The sequence below is a fragment of the Monomorium pharaonis genome, chromosome 8 (assembly GCF_013373865.1).
Source record: "Monomorium pharaonis isolate MP-MQ-018 chromosome 8, ASM1337386v2, whole genome shotgun sequence".
Taxonomy (NCBI): domain Eukaryota; kingdom Metazoa; phylum Arthropoda; class Insecta; order Hymenoptera; family Formicidae; genus Monomorium; species Monomorium pharaonis.
Genome location: NC_050474.1, coordinates 23,890,091 through 23,909,004, shown reverse-complemented (window position 1 = coordinate 23,909,004; position 18,914 = coordinate 23,890,091). Strand labels below are relative to the sequence as shown.

The following is an 18,914-nucleotide window of genomic DNA, read 5'->3' as shown; positions in this document are numbered from 1 at the left end:
TAGTCGGCGCCACTCGCCGCGCCTGCGCCGCTGCCGCCATGTTGCTCCGTTGCTCCGCGCTCCAGTCACGTACGCCACTCTCAAGCGCCAGTCGGACGCTCTGTCGACTCCGTACGTGTTTCGCGTGTTCAGAATTGAATTTTGCAGTGTTGTGCAGGTACGGTGTTGTGTTGAGAGTGCCGTCGTGCTAGCAAACGATACGCGAGCCATGTGAGATCACAGAATATGTGTATTTATATCATGTATTGCACATTTATAGAACACGATTATGCACATTTGCATAAAACAGATTTAAAATATGAATGTATATAATTGTAAAATTTACGGGTATAGCATGAAACAGAACCAAATAAACGTGGACATAGCATAGAAGAGACCCAAAAAGTCATGCACATTACCTACGAGATTTATAGATATTTGACTACGTAGTTCAAAGTGCACATTTTGTGCACATAGAGGCGCTGATGGATGAAAGCACCTTAAAATGACGCTATGACCATGACCGCTCTCAGGTTTCTCTCTACCAGTATCGAGATTCTGTAACTCGTTATTTCGTCGTTATGTGCTCTTAATTTAATGACAGTTACGCAGATATTTTATGTGGTGAAAAAGCTGCGCAATGACATTATAACGATACCGACATCTCTTAACGAGTTACAAAATCGCAGTATCGCACTTGATCGCACTACAGAAGTACGTTCCGTTTCACGCATGATACGCATGATGCATCGTTCATCCTTGTTGTTTGTCAAACGTTAAACAAGGATGAACAATGCATTATGCGCATCATGCGTTGAAACGGAACGCAGCCCAGGATATACATATATTTTTTATATACGAGATTTGTCGTATCTTCTAAACCGCCTTATTATATATTCCCGCGTGAATTGACGCAACCGCATCTGTTCCGTACCGATATCAGCACCGATGTGTAGAGCGGAGGTGGGAAGTTCTCACTGGGAACAGATGAGAATAGACTGTGCGGGCGAACGGCCATACGTGAAGACGGGGAAGTGCCGTCGTGCGATGCAGTACGTTTGTAATAGTTGAGAAAAACGCAGCTCCGTTACTATTACTTCGTCGATCGTAACCAGACAGTATGTCATCATTGTCCAATGATACTGTCACCTTAGCGAGACAGGAAGCGTTCAAGGACTTTTCCTATTTTGATGAGGAGACTGTGCCCGCGGTAAGTACAAAGGATACCAACAGTACCAGCTTCCTTTTCCCTCTTCATCCCCCTTCCTCCTACCCCTCTCTCTTTCTCTCTCTATTTATCTCTCTTTCTTCGTAATATTTTCTTCGTAGAGAAAACTATAAAATTTCATAGAGAACTAAGGCAGTAATATATTAACAGTATTACCATTCACCGATGTACTTTGTGGTCTCTAGTCGTATCATACAATAAATATAATATCAGAGTCTATCGTGTTTCATCAACAATAGATAATTTTTTCCTAGACACATTTATTTAGAAAAAATATAACTACTTATTTAAAAAAGATTTACATATGTGTCATATAAGATTTACAAGAAAGTTCTTCAATTAATTTACTAATTAAATTATACAAATATAATATTTAAACATATAGCATTAACTTCTTTTAAGTTTACATTGTAATAATTATGATTATTAAGTAACATTCTTATTTTTCATTCATAAATCAAGATTAACTGAATTCATTTAAATTAATTGAAATTGGGTCTTGGTCTTTTGTACAGGTCTTGTCAATACTTTTATTACAGTAGTCTACTGCAGCAGTAGAAAACAAATATGAAACAAAATTTATATAGAAGTTATATTATATAATGTATTTACCATGAATGATATAACTATGTTAAAAATTTCTAGAAGGAATTGATTAAAGTATCTATATAATTTTCAAATCTGATCTTTTAATTTTTATTACTCATTATAAAAAAACAAATATAAAAGTATTCTAATATAATTTAAAAGAGAAAATATGCTGTATAACATTCTTGCCTTTGATTCTCCTCTAACTTTATAATTGGTATTATCCTAAAAAGAAAAATTGTCGCTTAAATTCTTTTTAAAATTTAATTTTAAAATTGACAAGTAGGGACATGATAAATTTATGGCTGTAAGAATAGAGAATATTTAATTGCTAATATGAATTAACAAGATTTAATCACAAATATTTAATCACAAACTAATATTTACTGTTATATAATTAAAATTATTTTTCTTGGAAAACATATTTTTAATTATAACAGAAAATATTTAGTAATATGAATTAACCTTTAGACTGCTGGCAGGGCCACTATAGTAGCTTGAGACTTGTCAAGAACTTTGTATAGGATGTATCTAGTACATAGATACTTTTTTGTAACTTTGCTATAATGTTATCTGATCTCTATTTTCCCCAGCAGTCTAAAGGTTAATAAAGTATAAATTTTTAACTACTATAAACATTTCTTAATATGCAAAATTAACCAAAATTATTCGATTATGAAATTTATGAAAATTTTGATTTTAGAACATTGATCATATGAAGGGCCACAATTTAGAATCACCAATATCTTATGCGAGGTCTACAATGTTAGCAGGAGTAATGGAGTAAGGAATAAAAGTAACAATTGACCAATTAAAAACTGGAAGTAAACGAAATGGGCAAATCTCATTTCATACTTCTTACTCCTACTCCATTACTCCTACTGACATTGTAGATCTTGCATTAAACAAGAAGCTAAGAATTAAGTTGTTCGAACAAATAACTTATTTTAATTTATAAAGTATAATATTAAAAAGTATGATAATCTGAAAGAGCATACAGGATACCTTTACAATTTTTAATTTATCATGTTCCTACTTATTATGTCAAAAAAACTTTAAAAATAAAATAGAAATAAAAAAAGCCTTGAACAATTTTTTCTTTTCAGAAAAGATTTTACACCTGAAAATACACAAGTTTATGAAGTTAGAAGAAAATCGAAGGAAAAAGCGTTATACTGCATATTTAAAAGTTATAAATATTAATAATCATATTTTTGAAAGTTTTTTGGAAACCGAAATTAACCTTCTTAATGCGATCCGTGGTATTACTGCATTCCTTAATGGTACAAATACATCCAGGTAAACAATCCATTTTGATTTAATACTTGTCTCCCTATTACAATTCAATTTAGAATTTATTATAATGCTTTTATTTATGTTTATTAATATTTTTTTTCTATTATTTACATAAGTACACAGCATCATATCAAACAACACGTGACGATACCCATAATACACTCCAGTTGTCCACACCCTATTTTCGGTTTATGTTTTTCACGTTTGCGCATTCGATTTTGACATCAATGTTATACATATGCCAGAGAGATCTCAACATTTTTTGTGCAGGGACTGTAAAAACTCCTTTTTACTATTATTGCCAATAAATAATTTTCAGTTCATGTAATCACATGATTTTAACGATTGAATCGCATCATGTCAATCACATATCGATTTTCGATCTGTTCATTTTGGGTATGTTCGAGGAGAGCTATTAGCGCTATCAGCATCAGTCTATCCTTGTTCTACTTTTAATGAGTAACGAAGATAGACTGAATGCTGGTAGCGCTAATAGCGTCTCTCCGAACGCACCCTTTATCGACAAAGTCTAGAGATAGAGAATGTAAACACTACCGCCATCACTCATTTCGAAATTGATACTACGTAGCATATCCATTTTGCATTACCGATATGATGATTTGATTCGAGTCTGTGCTAAAATTATATGGGGTATAGTTATATAAATTTATTTGTCGCAAGATAAAAATATTTTGTACAATAATAAAATTAAAATACAAGGAAAATGCAGAATACATTCTTATATAACTAACAAGGAAACCTTGCGAACCCGAAAATTCTGATTTTAATGAAACTTGGCATAAATGTAGAGGGGGTAAATACATGAATTTAAAAACTTTTCGTTTGGACTTATAAACGGTTTAAACGGTTGAAACCACTTGTCAAAAGTTGAGGGTTTTTACCTTTTCTTGATGTATCTCGTAAAGTTTACTTAAAAAATTTACGACGTAAACTAAACAAAATATTAAAAGATGTTTTATACAAAAGTTTTATTTATTTTTTTTTTTGCAAAAAAATTGTTTTTTTAATTTTTTTTCAAAAAATAAATAGCATATTAGTTAAATGGAGGTATTTATACTGTAAAACTTTTGTATAAAATATTTTTTAATATCTCCTTTGATTTACGAAATATATCAAGAAAAAGCAAAAATGTCTACCTTTGAAGGATGGTTTCAATCCTTTAAACCGTTTATAAGACCAAACAAAAAATTTCGAAATTCATGTATTTATCCCTTTTACATTTATGCCAAGTTTCATTAAAATCAGAATTTTCGGGTTCGCGAGGTTTCCTTGTAAGTTTGTAATTTGTATCTTAATTGTATAATTTTGTACTTTGATTTAGACTTGGTAAGGTTTTTACGCTGTGAACTGTATAGTTTTCAATTATCAATAGTGATTTAAAAAAAAATTCATAATATCTTCCTCAAGTGACTGCAATTAATTAATAGCTAGTAAAAACTCTCATATTAACGGATGATATATAACGTAATGAAAGCAGTATAGAGATTGAAATGATTTAATTAACATTATTGTTATGCTTGCATCGATAAAATTTGCACTTCTGTGATAGACGGCTAACGAGAATTATTGTAGTTTATATGTATATCGTTAGCCAACCATAGTGATTGTCGAAACTATAACGCGTGGTCTACAATACATGGAATAAGCGTGAAATAAGAAGTAACAGTAGGCGTAAGGGCGTAAGCGAAATAAATTAATTTTATTTCTTACTCCTACTCCATCTTTTACGCTTACGCTTAGAATTAGAGCGCAGGAATAGCTGCAAACAATATCGTTAGTTTTATAAAATCGTGGAAAATTATATGGCAAATCGTTACTCCTACTCTTACTCCTTACTCTACGGTTACTTCATGTATTGTAGATCACACTTAAGCTTATAAACACTATTGCGCTTGAATTTGACACCGGTGATTCACATACAAATATTGACAAGCATTTATGTATGGTTTGTCCGAAAAATTGGCAATTCTATATCATTGAATATTAATGTACGTCGTATCGTGCTCGTTTCGCAGAATATCCACAAATCGATTCCGCTGCAATCATTAAAAGCGACATCCGCCATCATTCTCACTGGATACATTCCTGAAAATGCATCCAGGTATTTATTTTAAAGTATTCTTATCAGACTATGCATAATTATAATTTACAAAATTTGGTTTTTTTGTGTGTCATATGAATAGTGTGAAAGAAATTATAGTCATTGAATTATAAAGACTTATTTGCCAGTTAAAAAATGATTTTTTGACAAAAAAATAAAAGAACACAAATTATGATTTAGTTCATTTATTATGGCAAGCCGTTTTATTTTTTAATAGCTTAAAAAACATTTTTTAAATATAAAAATAAATATTACTAAAAATAGCTTAAACTCATTTCAATATAATTATATATAACAGGTTTTCGGTGAATTTAATGTGTAAGGCAGCTGGAAATATTGCTCTCCATTTTAATCCACGACTAGACAGAGGATATATTGTCAGGAACACAAAAGTACGTGGATCTTGGGAGGATGAAGAGACTTGTTCGCCTGCAGGTTCAAGCGGATGTATTTTCCGCCGAAATACCTACATACACCTTATGATTTTCTGTACAAATGATGCATTTCAGGTAAGAAATATATATCATTTATCTTAATATCTAAAACTACGCAGAAACCGATATTAAAGTTTTATGTTTTTTTGCTTTTATATTAAATTCTCTATATTATAGTTACTATCTAAGCAGCACGCTTGTTTAAGATGTTAAAGATGTTTTTTAGACATACGTGCTGTTTGGATGTGCATGTGAAGAATCTGTCTGCTAAACACTACAAAAATAACTAATTTTTCAAGATTAATTTCAATTTGTCACTTTTACATTTCATAGATTGCAGTGAATGGTGAACACTTTTGTGCCTTTTACTACAGATTGCCTCTTGAAGATATAACAGCTCTTCAAATTAACGGAACCATCGAAGACGTTAGGATTCGTCAGCTTAATCTATTTGTATATCCAGATCCTAATATCTGCAGGCCATCTCGAACATTGGTCCTGACAATCGAAGAACCGCTTGTGGATTTTCTAGTAAAATTTCTATTGAAATTTACAATATACTACGTGGCCTGTTGTCTAGATAGTTCTAATTAATTTGTATATTACTTATTTAATTTTAAATATATACGAGAGGTGTTTCCAAATTTGTTTTTTAAACTCGCACCGCAAGGCAAACCAAAATACCGTTTAGTTATATTTGCATTTAGTTTAAAGTTTAAAGTATGAACAAAACTAAAATGTTTTCTTCTTACAGGACGTTCCAATTACCGTAGATATTGGCAGCAATTTTCGTATCGGTTCTCGTTTATTTATTGCCGGAAGATTAAAGCTACTGCCACACTCGTGAGTATTTAATACTGTATTTTAGCCGCGTTTGCACAGTTTCCCAAGTTCATTCGCGCGACGAGATATATAATGATCCCTTGCAGGTTTTATGTGAATCTACAGAAGGGTAAGACCATTTATCCTCATCCCGTTATACTGTTGCATTTAAATCCGCGTTTTTTATACGGCACCAGCACACCATACGTTGTCATGAATTGTTGGAACAATGGTGCATGGGGTCACGAGGAACGACATCAAGGCCACTTGTCCTGGATGCCTGGTCGTGACTTTTTACTCACGTAAGATTTTTGCGATTGATGACCCCCTACTGGAAATTTTTTAAGTATAGTTTTTCAGAATCTTTATGTAAATTTCACATTTAAAATTTTTTAAGAATTTTTTTTCCATATAATTTATAACATTTTTGAACATCTCTCGGATTTTTTGTATGAATTAAATATTTTTCGAAAAGAAATATTAAGAAGTATCCTTTTTAAAAGTTTTTATTATATATGAACTTTAATATATACAATTTTAAGATTTCCTTGATTTCTTATTCTCATTTTCGAAAAAAACTTATAAATTCTGAAGAAATTTGATATTTTTTTCAGAAATTTTTATTAAAAATGTGAAAAATTCTTAAAAATATTATATTATTATTGATGATAATTTTTTTCATCACGTAAATTCTATAAGAAAGCGAAAAAAATTATTATAAAATATTAATTATTAGTTTCCATAATGACAGATGTATGTACTTAATAGCATTCGCTGTGAATACGAGGGATACACAATATGGCTGGCTAATAAGATGATCGGAGAATTTAAACACAGATTACAATCATCAATCGCGGATACTCTACGAATCTCTGGTGATGTTGTGCTTTATCAACTTAGTATGAGTTACGCTTGAAGAATTAATGAATTATAAACGGCATAATTAAAAGGAAAAAGAGAACACAAATGTTAAAATGAAAATTAATAATATTTTATTGAGTTGTTCACAAACATATGCAACGCTAATTTATGTTATTATATAATATTTTCATGCAATGCAATACTAGACTTTAATTCTAGACGATTTACTCTTTGAATTTTATGTAATTTGGTAAAAATGTTATAAATATCCCTAAATGAATATCTCTAAAAAGATTCTTGCCATAAATAAAAATTAATCGGGATAATATTAAAACAATGGCAGCTGTTATTTATAAGAATATTATACATTGCTATATTCTAGATATTTATTTTTGAAATATGTTATGTAGAAGTTGATGTCCCAAATAGCAAAGACAAACAGTAATTTCTGATAGTAATTTGTAATATCTAACATCGTTAAATACTACAAACTTATATAAAAAATATGAAAGCTTATATTAGAGATTGAAAAAGTCAAAAGACATTGTATTCAAGCCTTGTATGTGTATTTAAGAATCTTTGTTAATTTTAAAAGATTTTTTTATTTTTAATATAAATTATCGAAAGAAATGAAAAATTTACACATTGAGTACATAAAACTGAAAATTATATTAAAAAATTTTCTTGATTAAATATTTTATTTATGCCAAAAAATTTTTTAAGCTTATTTATTGAACATTTTACAATGCGGGAAATTCACATTTTCATAAAATTCTTCATAACAGTCAAAGAATAAATCTTTCTGAAATTATTCCAATGCTGATTGAAACGTTCTTGCATATTTTCTTCCCAATAATACTATATATATGTATATGTGTGTATATACATACATATATATAATTTTTTTGTTTGCCTTTGTAGATTTTACAAGAAAGATATTTATTTACAAAAATAAATCAATATATTGAATAACAGTTTATGATTTATTTATATATATCATTTATATATATTAGATTGTTGATATATTCAACTTAGGAATATTTTCATGTAATGAATTAGCCTATGCACACTATTGCCATTGTTGCTAAAATCAAACAGAACAATACAAAAGCTATACGATCCATAGCCGTGCCCGCAAGAATCCATTCGAGTTGTGTGGTGTTCTTCGTTGGTGAAATTATATTCTGCCGATCTCCATCGTCGGAAATGTTAGATGTCGAATTAGTAGTGGACTCCTCTGTAAGTTTGCCGCGCAACTCCTGACTTGGCATAGGCCGTCGCGATTCGATCTGAAATAATTTTCGACGATAATAAAATAATATTAAATTACATTTTTTAATTATATATTGCATGTAATTTTTGATATTAATTTGCGTAATTTATCGGAAAAAATATATTCAAATAATATAAAATTGTATAGAGAGAATTATTGTTATAATATTTTTACTTGACATTGTTTTTCTATTTGTTTTGATATTTATCAATCTCTTATATTATACTATACACACATATATATACATACATATATATATATATATATTTTTGCCGCATATTTTTGAATAAATTATTTTTATATATGGATTATATGTGTGTATATATATATATATACATATATATATATATATATATATGTATATATATATATATATACACACATATAATCCATATATAAAAATAATTTATTCAAAAATATGCGGCAAAAATACACTAACAAATAAGGATTTTGCAAAAATGTTTAAAATAAATTAAAAAATGGTTGTATATAAATTATACATAAGTATTTTTTATAATAAATAACCTTTAATTATTTTTAAATTTTAATTACCACACTTATGAGATCGGAGAGTCCTAACAGTTTTCCAGGCCAACTTAATAAGCATAGCCTAATATTTCTTGGAAGTGGTTTGCAATAAACCCTTTTTGACATGTTGATCACCATTATTGATAATACTAACGATATTGTCTCTAGACAGAGGCAGCCACTATAAAAATAAACTGTAAAGATAAACATGAAATAAGTTAATTATAATTTATCTCGCAGTTTTTATAAGCCACAGTATAAAATTTGTTTAATTTTAGCTTAAAAAACAACGTAAATATATTATCCCATATAGCACACATCTTTCGGAAAGCTTTCTGAAAGATATCTAAAAGATATCTTCTGCTAGGTATCTTTCAGAAAGCTTTCAAAAGCTTTTTGAAAGATATGTTGTATGGGATATTACTTGCAATCAGATAAAATATTTATGTCATTGCGCACGCGTGTGTATGTGTGCGTAAAATTATTATACAGATTTTATTATATTGTATATTTTTGAATAGAATCATATTAAATGAGGAAAACATACAAAATATGCAAAATTCAAACAAATTAAATATTTTTATCTTTCTAAATCAAACAGCTTTTTTATCCTTTTGTTTTTAAAATATAATTGAAAATAATTGAAGGTTTTAAAGGAATTAGACTTTTGCATTAGTCTACCTATGAGCGGAGGAGTCGCAGTTAATGGTACTTTAAGGCCGAGAAAGCCCAAAAATATGGCGATGATTAATATAGTACAGGCCGCAACGCTGATCTTCATTTCACTTTGAGGTGGTAACCAAAACGTAACCAGAACCAGGAAAACTATTGCTAAAAGTATATCGTAAATATTAGACTGGATTCAGACGCGAGTGTGATAAGTTTAGTTTTTTAACTAATCTCACCATAGTCACTTAATTAGAGAACAGTCGTACTAGGAACCGTGACTAAAGCCATCATCAAAATTCTTGAATTACATCATTGTGTAAAATTTATTAAATTATCATCATTACGTAAATCAACGTTATACAAGGTGTTATGAATTCAAAAGTCAAATTTTCGAGAGAAATACACTTTAAAAAATTCTTTTAAAATCCACTCATTTTTGCTTCGTTTTGAGAAAAATGAAAGAAATAGGAAAAGTTTTTATTTTTCCACTTATTTATTACTTATAAAAACTTTTTAATTATTTCCTTCAAAATAAAACAAAAATGAATTTGTTTTTTCACGTTCTCACATTCAAATTAGGGCGTGCAGAATAAATTATATATTTTTTTTGTAACAAAAATATTTAACATAATTAAAATTTGTGGAAGATGTGAAAAATAACAAATAAGAAAAGTTTATATGTATCATTTCTAACATTTTACACACGTAGTCCATTTAAAAAAATGTTTGAAATACGAGTATATAATTTATATTTTAAGGAAGAAACTAAGAAAAAGAAATATAATAAATGCATACCCAATTAAATTTTCATAATTATTTTACATTTACAAGTGTTTAATTAAAATTAATTTAAAAAATCGGTAGTTTGAGATATCTTGTGGCATATTTTATGTCGAAATATTTTCTGAATAAAATATTAAATATATCTTAAATTATTGATTCTTGTGTGATTTTATTAGGGCTTGTTAAAAGACTTTGATATATATATATATATATATATATATATATATATATATATTAGATTTCCATTTACAAACTGTAAGAAATCTTTATTTGTAATATTATTTTTTTAAATAAATAATTCAAATATTTCGATCACTTTAAAGCACTTTCACTTTGTTTGAAACATAACCGCTACTGGGTTAGCGTTATCTAAACAATAATTAATGATACACACCGGCAGCAGGCATCAGCAATATACTACAATAAAGCGCTGAATTCCTTTTTAAAGTCATCTTGAAATTTAGATTGATGTATGGTTCCGGGCAACAGGAGTAGATGACTGCTTCACGCGATTTGGTCAGATCTATTAATTTCCACTCTGCATTTTTCACGTACATACGTTCCTGTTGTCAATTGCTAATATTTTAACATCATTACATAATATAATAATACATCTAATAATCTAATAAATGTAAAAAAAGTTTATATTTTATGTATAGGACAAAGGAGAGGATTATAGAATACCACAATATCTTTTCTCATTTACACTGCACTTTGATTCACTAATTTAAAACTAAAACTATAAAAACAATGGTATTTTATAATCTCTTTCCCTTTTTCTTTTTCTGTATATTATGTATCATCTATTAGATATCTATTAAAGTTTCCTTTTGGTAAATAAAAAACGTTTACAAATAAGTAATGATTCAAACACACATATTTGAATTTTGCAGTATGTTTCTATTTTCGAGAAAATCCCAACATGCAATTTTTTACATCTTGTATAAAATAGAATAAAAAGACACACGATAATTAAAGATAATATTTTCATACCATGTTTTCGGACTCGCTTAATCGCATATCGATTTGTTCGCCATGATATGTCCAAGAGCCGAACGTCATATTGCAAATCTGAGTATCAAAGGGCCAAAGACGAAGATCTAACTCGCAAAGTCCGACAAATTGCGCCGGTGGCACCCATAACACTCGACCGTTATTAAAGATGATGCAGGCCGTGTCACCATAATGCTCAACTGTACCCGCAGTGCCACTGATTAGAAACAAATATATATCGAATATTTAACACAATTGCAGATTAAAGATTGGATATAAAATAATGTTCAATAATTGTTCAAACTATTTGGACAATTTAAAATAGAAATGTTTAATGAGTTTTTTGAATAGTTTAAAAGAAGCTGATCAATCTGTTCAATTAATTCGATTACCCAATGTCAGAGAAATTTAAGCAAAATTAGTTTACTTATTTGCTGCAAACAGAAAATAAACAACTTTTGTTTGTTCAAATTTATTGCATATAAATCTATATTGTGTAACTTTATGCAATTTTATAAAAAAGATAAAGTTAAGATCTGAAAGAAACAAAACCAAACAGTTCTATCTCCACACAGAAAAAAAATGTAATACAGCCAATAACATATGTGATTGCGGGCTGCCAACTACATAAAATACTCAATACAATAATATTTGCTATTAATGCAAGTACAATGTTGATACTGCAATAGCATATATTATTGTATTGAGTATATTTTTAATTGGCAGCCCGCAATAACATATCTTATTGAATATATTGCATTTTTTTTTTCAGTGCATATTAAACTATTAGATTTAGAATATATTTCAGATTCGACATTTCAACAGTTTCAACATTTTATGATAATTTGAATTTCGAATTTAATAATTGAATATATTTTGTTTCGTTACTTATTTTAGGTCACGTACTTTTAAGATTTCAGACAGAATATTATGTATGTACCTGTGATACAACAGAATGTCTGGTTGCCATACCTCGTGGCTCCCTACGTGAATATGTTTGATATTTCCGTATTTTGCGGGATCCCATTTGAGTTTTTCATCTATCCACATCTAGATATATGATATAGGAAATAATTAAAAATTTTTAAGGAAAAGTTCGTGTTTGTAATCTTAATTATTAAACATTGCATTATGTGATGTAATAATATAAAAGTATTAAACTTCACGCACATGATTAGCCCATCCGTTGACGGTGATGGTAGACTTGAAATCGTCCTGAAAATGGAAAAAAAGCCTATTGTAAGTAAAATCAGGAGAATGAAAATCGCGTCCATTACAGGTTTTAATATCGCGCATACTTGCCACATCGACATAAAGCAAAGTAATGTCGAATTTGACGACTGTGGTATTAAAGTATTGCGTCGGCCTGGCGAACTTGTCGTATTTTACGAATAGATCTTGCTTCAGCCGATCGGTCCAAGTGTGATTCCATATGGGGGACCCTGTTAATCACCGAGGGACAATGTCGGAAGCTGTAATCTCGTTAATTACGTGAGATGATTCGCGTCTCGACCATGTTTATCGCTTGGTGAGGTGACCTTACAAGCAGTACTATAAGCTTATGATAATAATTTACAAAGTCTACTCCTTTCAATTACACTTTATATATTTTTTTGCCTTACACTTTTTTCCCTTTAATGATTTTAATTACAAGGACAAATTCTGCAATTAATTCGAATTTCCTATCAACGAAGATACCAAGATGGGATATCATCTAATTAAGCAATAACTTGAATTTAAGTTTTATTAAATTTTAAAAGCTATTTAAAATTAATTTAAAAGATGATATTGTTAATTATTTTGTTCTGAAATATAGTTTGCAAAAAGTCTTCTATGATCGTTTATAACTTAAAAACTATTCAGAATTTTCAGTCATAGAAGAAAATGACGGCAGATTAAAAATAAATTCTCTTGTAATTTGTAAAACACTTTTTGTATATCTATTTAATTTTAAATTGCAAAACAACTCATAAAGTAAATAAAATTACATTATATTGAAATATCTTCGTTTTTGTTTTCTTTTTATGTTTCTGTTGTATTTTATATCATAATTTATATTTTATTTTAATTAAGTAATTAGTTTATTATCCTTGTGTTATTACTTTTTATAAATTTTCTTTATACATTTGTCATCTTCATATATGTATATGTATATTTACACATCTTAGTATAAGATTTTTCTAGTCAAATAAAACATTATAAAAACAACATTAATGCTATGGCCTCATTGTTTAATACTAATATTATTTTACATTGTAGTAACTTTGTGTTTATTTTCTGTAAATTTATTATTATTATTATTATTATTTGCAAATGTGTACAACATTATTGAATGCAAATGACTCGTGTGTATTTTGAAATACTGGGACTTATTCATTCCCTTGATTCGCTTTGAATGACAGTACAAGTGGATAAATGACGACAATCTGTAACTACTGATAAATAAGGAAGCATGAACGTCTGCATGTCGACAGAGAATATTTGGCCGATATGATTTCAACGAGATCAGATTGCAACGCTGTACAGATATGTCAACATGATATTAAAAATTGAAAACCCAAATAATATATAAACTATATAAATTGGTAATCTACACTGAGAAAAAAAATGTTAATTTGACTAAATTTTCTAACTAAATTAAATTTGTCTATTCAAGTATTTATATATCTCAATTAACTATATAAATACTTGAATTGAAATTTGTGCATTTAAGTTAAATGCATAAATTCTTGAACTGACAAAATTTTAATTTAGCTGGAAAATTTTGTCAAATCAACAATATTTTTTTCTCAGTGTAGTAGTGATATTCATATATATAATATTTATATATTTAATTGAATCTTTTTATTTCAAATATATCTTTATATAAGTATTAAATATACAAATATTTAAACTGAAGAAATTTAATTAATTTGAAAATTTTAGTTATTGAAACAATCTTTTTTTCTCAGTGTACCTATTGTATGATTTACTTTTAAATGACAACATACTATCCTAAGTGAATAGAGTATATTAAATTGGTAAAAATCTACTTCATATTTTCATTTTGGTTACATTTCGTGAAAATACACCATGATGCGCAATATTACATTACAATTTCAAGTGGAATTTGTAAGCGTTTTATGCGACTCGCTGCCACTTACTTTCTGTGCCGCTGGCATACAACACTATGCTGCTGAATAAAATGAGCGTGATCGCCGTGTAAATGGTACAAGAAAGCCGCATCGCGAGTTGAAGTGCGAACCGTCGTCGAGTTGACACTGACTACGTGAGAATCACATCGGTATCATCACAGACAAGAGTGGCAAGAAGGGGCTACCATAGATTTAAGTAGTTAACAACCTGTTGAATAGACATTTCGTCGCCTACCGCTGATCAATGAAACGCAATGACTTTGACCTCTTTACACCATCGCAGATACTCCGACAATATTTAGATTTAACTTTTTTCAGTAGTATAGAGAGAACCGCAATAATAATTCCAGTTTTTATCTTTTAAATAAATTTCCTCTCTCTAATTTCTTAAAATAAAAGATATCGTAAAACTATTGAACGATTCTCTTAACCATCATGTTCTCGGTCATTTCAAAAAATCTTATCTCCCAATAATACGGAATGTCATCATTTATTGCATTTTTTTAATTTTTTATTGCATACATATTTTTGTAATTAATTGTAAAATTTAAATCTTAATTAACTCTTCGATTACACAAGTCTACGGCATCCGGGACAAAGTACTATATCGTATAAAACTGTACTATACAATAATCTGTTTATCTGCCTTCCCTCTCTGAAATAAAGTAAGTAGATAGTAGAAGAGACTCGAGATTCCAAAATTATTTCAACTATAAAAAACTAATCCTATGGCTGAATGTGATATTGGAGAAAATGTATAATATCTCGCATAAACGTGTCAGAAACTCACATGCGACTTTCTTCTATTATATAAATAACAATTTTGTTAAATATTTATTTTTTAAAATATAATTTTTGATCAAAATAAAATCAAAGGTTTTGACAAATCTTCACATCTCTGTTTAATTAATTCTAAAACACCGAACGACGAATAAAGTTTGTTACTCGTTTTAAAAAACATTAAATTTTTTTCAATACTTTAAGATAAGAAAAATAGTGTTCAACACGAGATAGATCCATGTGTCTGATGGGCAGATATCGAAAAAATGTGTATAATCAAAAAATCAAGTTAAATATAATTCTTTGAATTGTTTGGAAAATATAACTTTGTTATCTATTTTCTAGAAAGAGAGAGAGAGAGAGAGAGAGAGAGAGAGAGAGAGAGAGAGAGAGAGAGAGAAAGAGAGAGACGAGGGAAAAAGCATTGTCAAATAATTATAAAACAGTAATTACAAATAAAAGGATGTCATTAATGAGAAAAGTTTGTTTTCTTCGTACAAAAGTTTAAATTTTGTCTAAAAAGGTTTAGAAAACTTTAAATATTTGGAAAATTTTTTAAATTCATAGAGCAATAAAACTGCTATGTATATTCAGTACGTAATAAAAAATGGATAAAATAATGTAAATGCAAAGAATATATTATCGAAATATTGTTGATGTAAATAAAATTGTGATGTAATAATTATTTATTATAGTTTGTGTGTACCACCACGAGATATTTAATTATCACTTTATTAACTTTCCTTAAGTCACAGATAAATGTACAATATATTACTAAGAAAAAATTATTATAATTTATTGCCAAATGACAATTAAGACGCTTATTTGCTATTAATTATAATGCTTTTGTTAGATTTAACCCTGATAGAAATTGTACTTAAGAGTAGGATAGAAAGTAAAAGTACTCAAGACACATTAATGTATCTTGCACAGCAAATCGAAAATGTACTGCTGAAACCTACTGTCATTTCATTTTTCGTCACACTAAATGCTCGCAGTAATTCCTTCTTATGTGTTACGCATTTTAATTACATATCATACTAATTAACTCATATAAATATAATTTATATAAGTCAAATAAATTTGTTTAAAACGTCAAAAACGTGGAGGAGAAAACTCGTTTAAGAATTTAGAATCGGATATATTTTTTTCACAACAAAGATTATCTCTTGAAACGAAAAAGATGTTCTCTTCTGTGTATGCGCTCAAATAGATTTTGTAAGAGATAAATTAAAATCGTGTATTTCAAACAGAAAATGGCTATACTCACATTATTTTGACTATAAAAATTAAATTGTAAAAAATAAACTAGAAAACATACTTCTTTACTTGCGTTTATTTACATTCTTCAGTATTTAAATACAATTTAATATCTTATATAGCAAAATATATAAGAATATATAATTCATATTTAAATACTTAAAATCCAACTCTCTGAATATTCTTTCCTAGTTTATAAGGTTATTTAATTATAAAAAATAGTGAGCTTATTGCAAATTAAGATTTAAGAAGATATTAGAATCTTTATAGAAATAATTTTTATTTAATAGAAACTATATTATATAACAAGACACAATTTAAAAGAGAGTCTATTAAAAAATTATTTGAGGGACAAAAAAGTAAGAAAGGATTTATGAAAATAAAATCAGTAACATTTAATGAATAAATGCTACCGAAAAAACTCTCATTGATACAAAATAATGGCATATGTAGATCTCGTTACTCCGTTACATTTTACAGTAACAAGTATGAATTACGTGCGTTTATGCAACAGTCCGCTTAGCAATAGAGAGGCGATCTTTACGCTAATATTAAACTTGAATACAAGCTTATGCAACGACGGCACCGATCTCCTTTTGCGCAGACAACCTCTTCTACATAAGGGATAATATGTATATGCTTTTCTTGGTTCTCATATACACACTTTAACTTACAGGAGAAAATGTTAATTCATAAAAGGCTCTTAAAATTTTTTACAGATTAGAATTCAAATGCTGACACTTAAAGTATCCCTAAATTTTTATTAAATTGGTTATTTTTACTTGGTATTAAAGAAAAATAATTTTTATGTTGGGAATGTAATTTTATATTACTTTGCAATTATTTTTATTATTTGAAAGAACTATCATACTTTTGCAGAACTCTCCAATTTTTAACATTATTGCATTTGGATAATTAAAAACTTATGAAATTTAAATTCTATTACAATAAACACTTTATCTAAAATTTAAGAATAAAAATTAAACATGTATTTCTATTATTTTCTTTCTTTTAAAGCTTAATTTCAAGAAACGTTTCATTTTGAATTGCTTATAATTCGAAAATAATTAATACCTCGTTATTTCAAAGAAAAATGAATTTTTAATTGAATAAAGAAATTGTCATTAAAAGGAGATTGACTTTTTAAAACGTTGCATGTAATATGAGTCTTATAATATTTAATATTTGACTTAAAAGAGAATATCAATTATAAAATCAATACTTATTCGTCAAATACTTACATGATGTAAATGCTAGTACAATTTTTTAGATAATTATTTATTACTATATCACTACAATTACTTATTGCTTAAATGTACATATTGTAATACTTTGTAAACTTTAATATTCAGATGCAAGTTTATATATTTTAAATATATATTATACATATATGTATAGTTTAAATTAACTCAAATACATAAAGCTTTGTGTATGTGTGCAATTTAATCAAGTAAAAAATTTAATAAAATTAACGATTTCTTTTTCTCAATGTATTAATTGTTTATATATAATAAGTATTAAAAAAGCAGTTCTTAAAATTACCGGTTTCTCTCTCTCTCTCTCTCTCTCTCTCTCTCTCTCTCTCTCTCTCTCTCTCTCTCTCTCTCTCTCTCTCACTGCTTCCAAGTAAAAGACAAAAAATTTAATTATAAATGAAACATGAAGGATTTTATTTTATTTTATACATGTCACAAAAAAATTATTTCGTAATCGCAAGAAAGCTATCGAAAAAGTTACAAACGGAATAAAAATAAAGTAATAACAAATATTCGAATATTTTAAAACTATCTGTAGAAAGAAAGATAAATAAAAATTTGGAAGTATTTTTGTACCGTAAATAAATGCAACTTTAATCGAAACTAACAGTGATTTGTTACGAAAATGATATGTAACATTTCAACCATCGCACGCATGTGCATGTGTGTGTCTGTATATAATATATTGAATACATTTTTTTACCAGCAAATTGCTTTGCTTTTTGGTTCATTTTCGCATATTGGTCGCCAATCCATAAAATACATGAAAATATCAAACAAAATGCCATGAAGCTTGTTGCGAAATCCATTCTGTGTATGCGTAAGTAGTTAAAAGTTAAAAGCTCTGACGTATTTTCTCACCCAAAACTCTCGGAATACCTCAAATTAGTTCCGCGAAGACAAGTTCG

The 18,914-nt window shown here is 28.3% G+C and overlaps 2 protein-coding genes across 5 annotated transcripts; one reads left to right on the top strand and one right to left on the bottom strand.

The window, feature by feature from the left end:
- The first annotated feature begins 497 nt into the window (after window positions 1-497).
- Window positions 498-7,664, top strand: LOC105833913 (galectin-4). 4 transcript variants are annotated; one of them, XM_012676021.3, is made up of 8 exons: window positions 498-693; window positions 923-1,189; window positions 5,128-5,213; window positions 5,512-5,722; window positions 5,981-6,178; window positions 6,402-6,490; window positions 6,577-6,771; window positions 7,238-7,664. In XM_012676021.3, the coding sequence occupies exons 2-8, from the start codon at window positions 1,100-1,102 to the stop codon at window positions 7,383-7,385; spliced, it is 1,017 nt and encodes a 338-aa protein (XP_012531475.1). In that variant the 5' UTR covers window positions 498-693; window positions 923-1,099; the 3' UTR covers window positions 7,386-7,664. The 4 variants fall into 4 exon arrangements, with proteins under 4 accessions (XP_012531475.1, XP_028045910.1, XP_012531476.1 ...); XM_012676022.3 differs by lacking the exon at window positions 498-693 and adding an exon at window positions 2,902-3,094 and having other exon boundaries at window positions 763-1,189; XM_028190109.2 differs by lacking the exon at window positions 498-693 and having other exon boundaries at window positions 761-1,189; window positions 6,577-6,815; window positions 7,238-7,355.
- Window positions 7,443-14,876, bottom strand: LOC105833914 (acetylcholine receptor subunit alpha-type acr-16). The gene is made up of 9 exons (XM_012676023.3): window positions 14,720-14,876; window positions 12,879-13,018; window positions 12,747-12,791; window positions 12,517-12,626; window positions 11,577-11,793; window positions 10,978-11,146; window positions 9,813-9,962; window positions 9,156-9,325; window positions 7,443-8,619 (listed from the first exon to the last, which is right to left on the bottom strand). Exons 1-9 carry the CDS (start codon window positions 14,799-14,801, stop codon window positions 8,386-8,388), a joined length of 1,317 nt encoding a protein of 438 aa, XP_012531477.1. The 5' UTR covers window positions 14,802-14,876; the 3' UTR covers window positions 7,443-8,385.
- Between the last annotated feature and the right edge of the window lie 4,038 nt (window positions 14,877-18,914).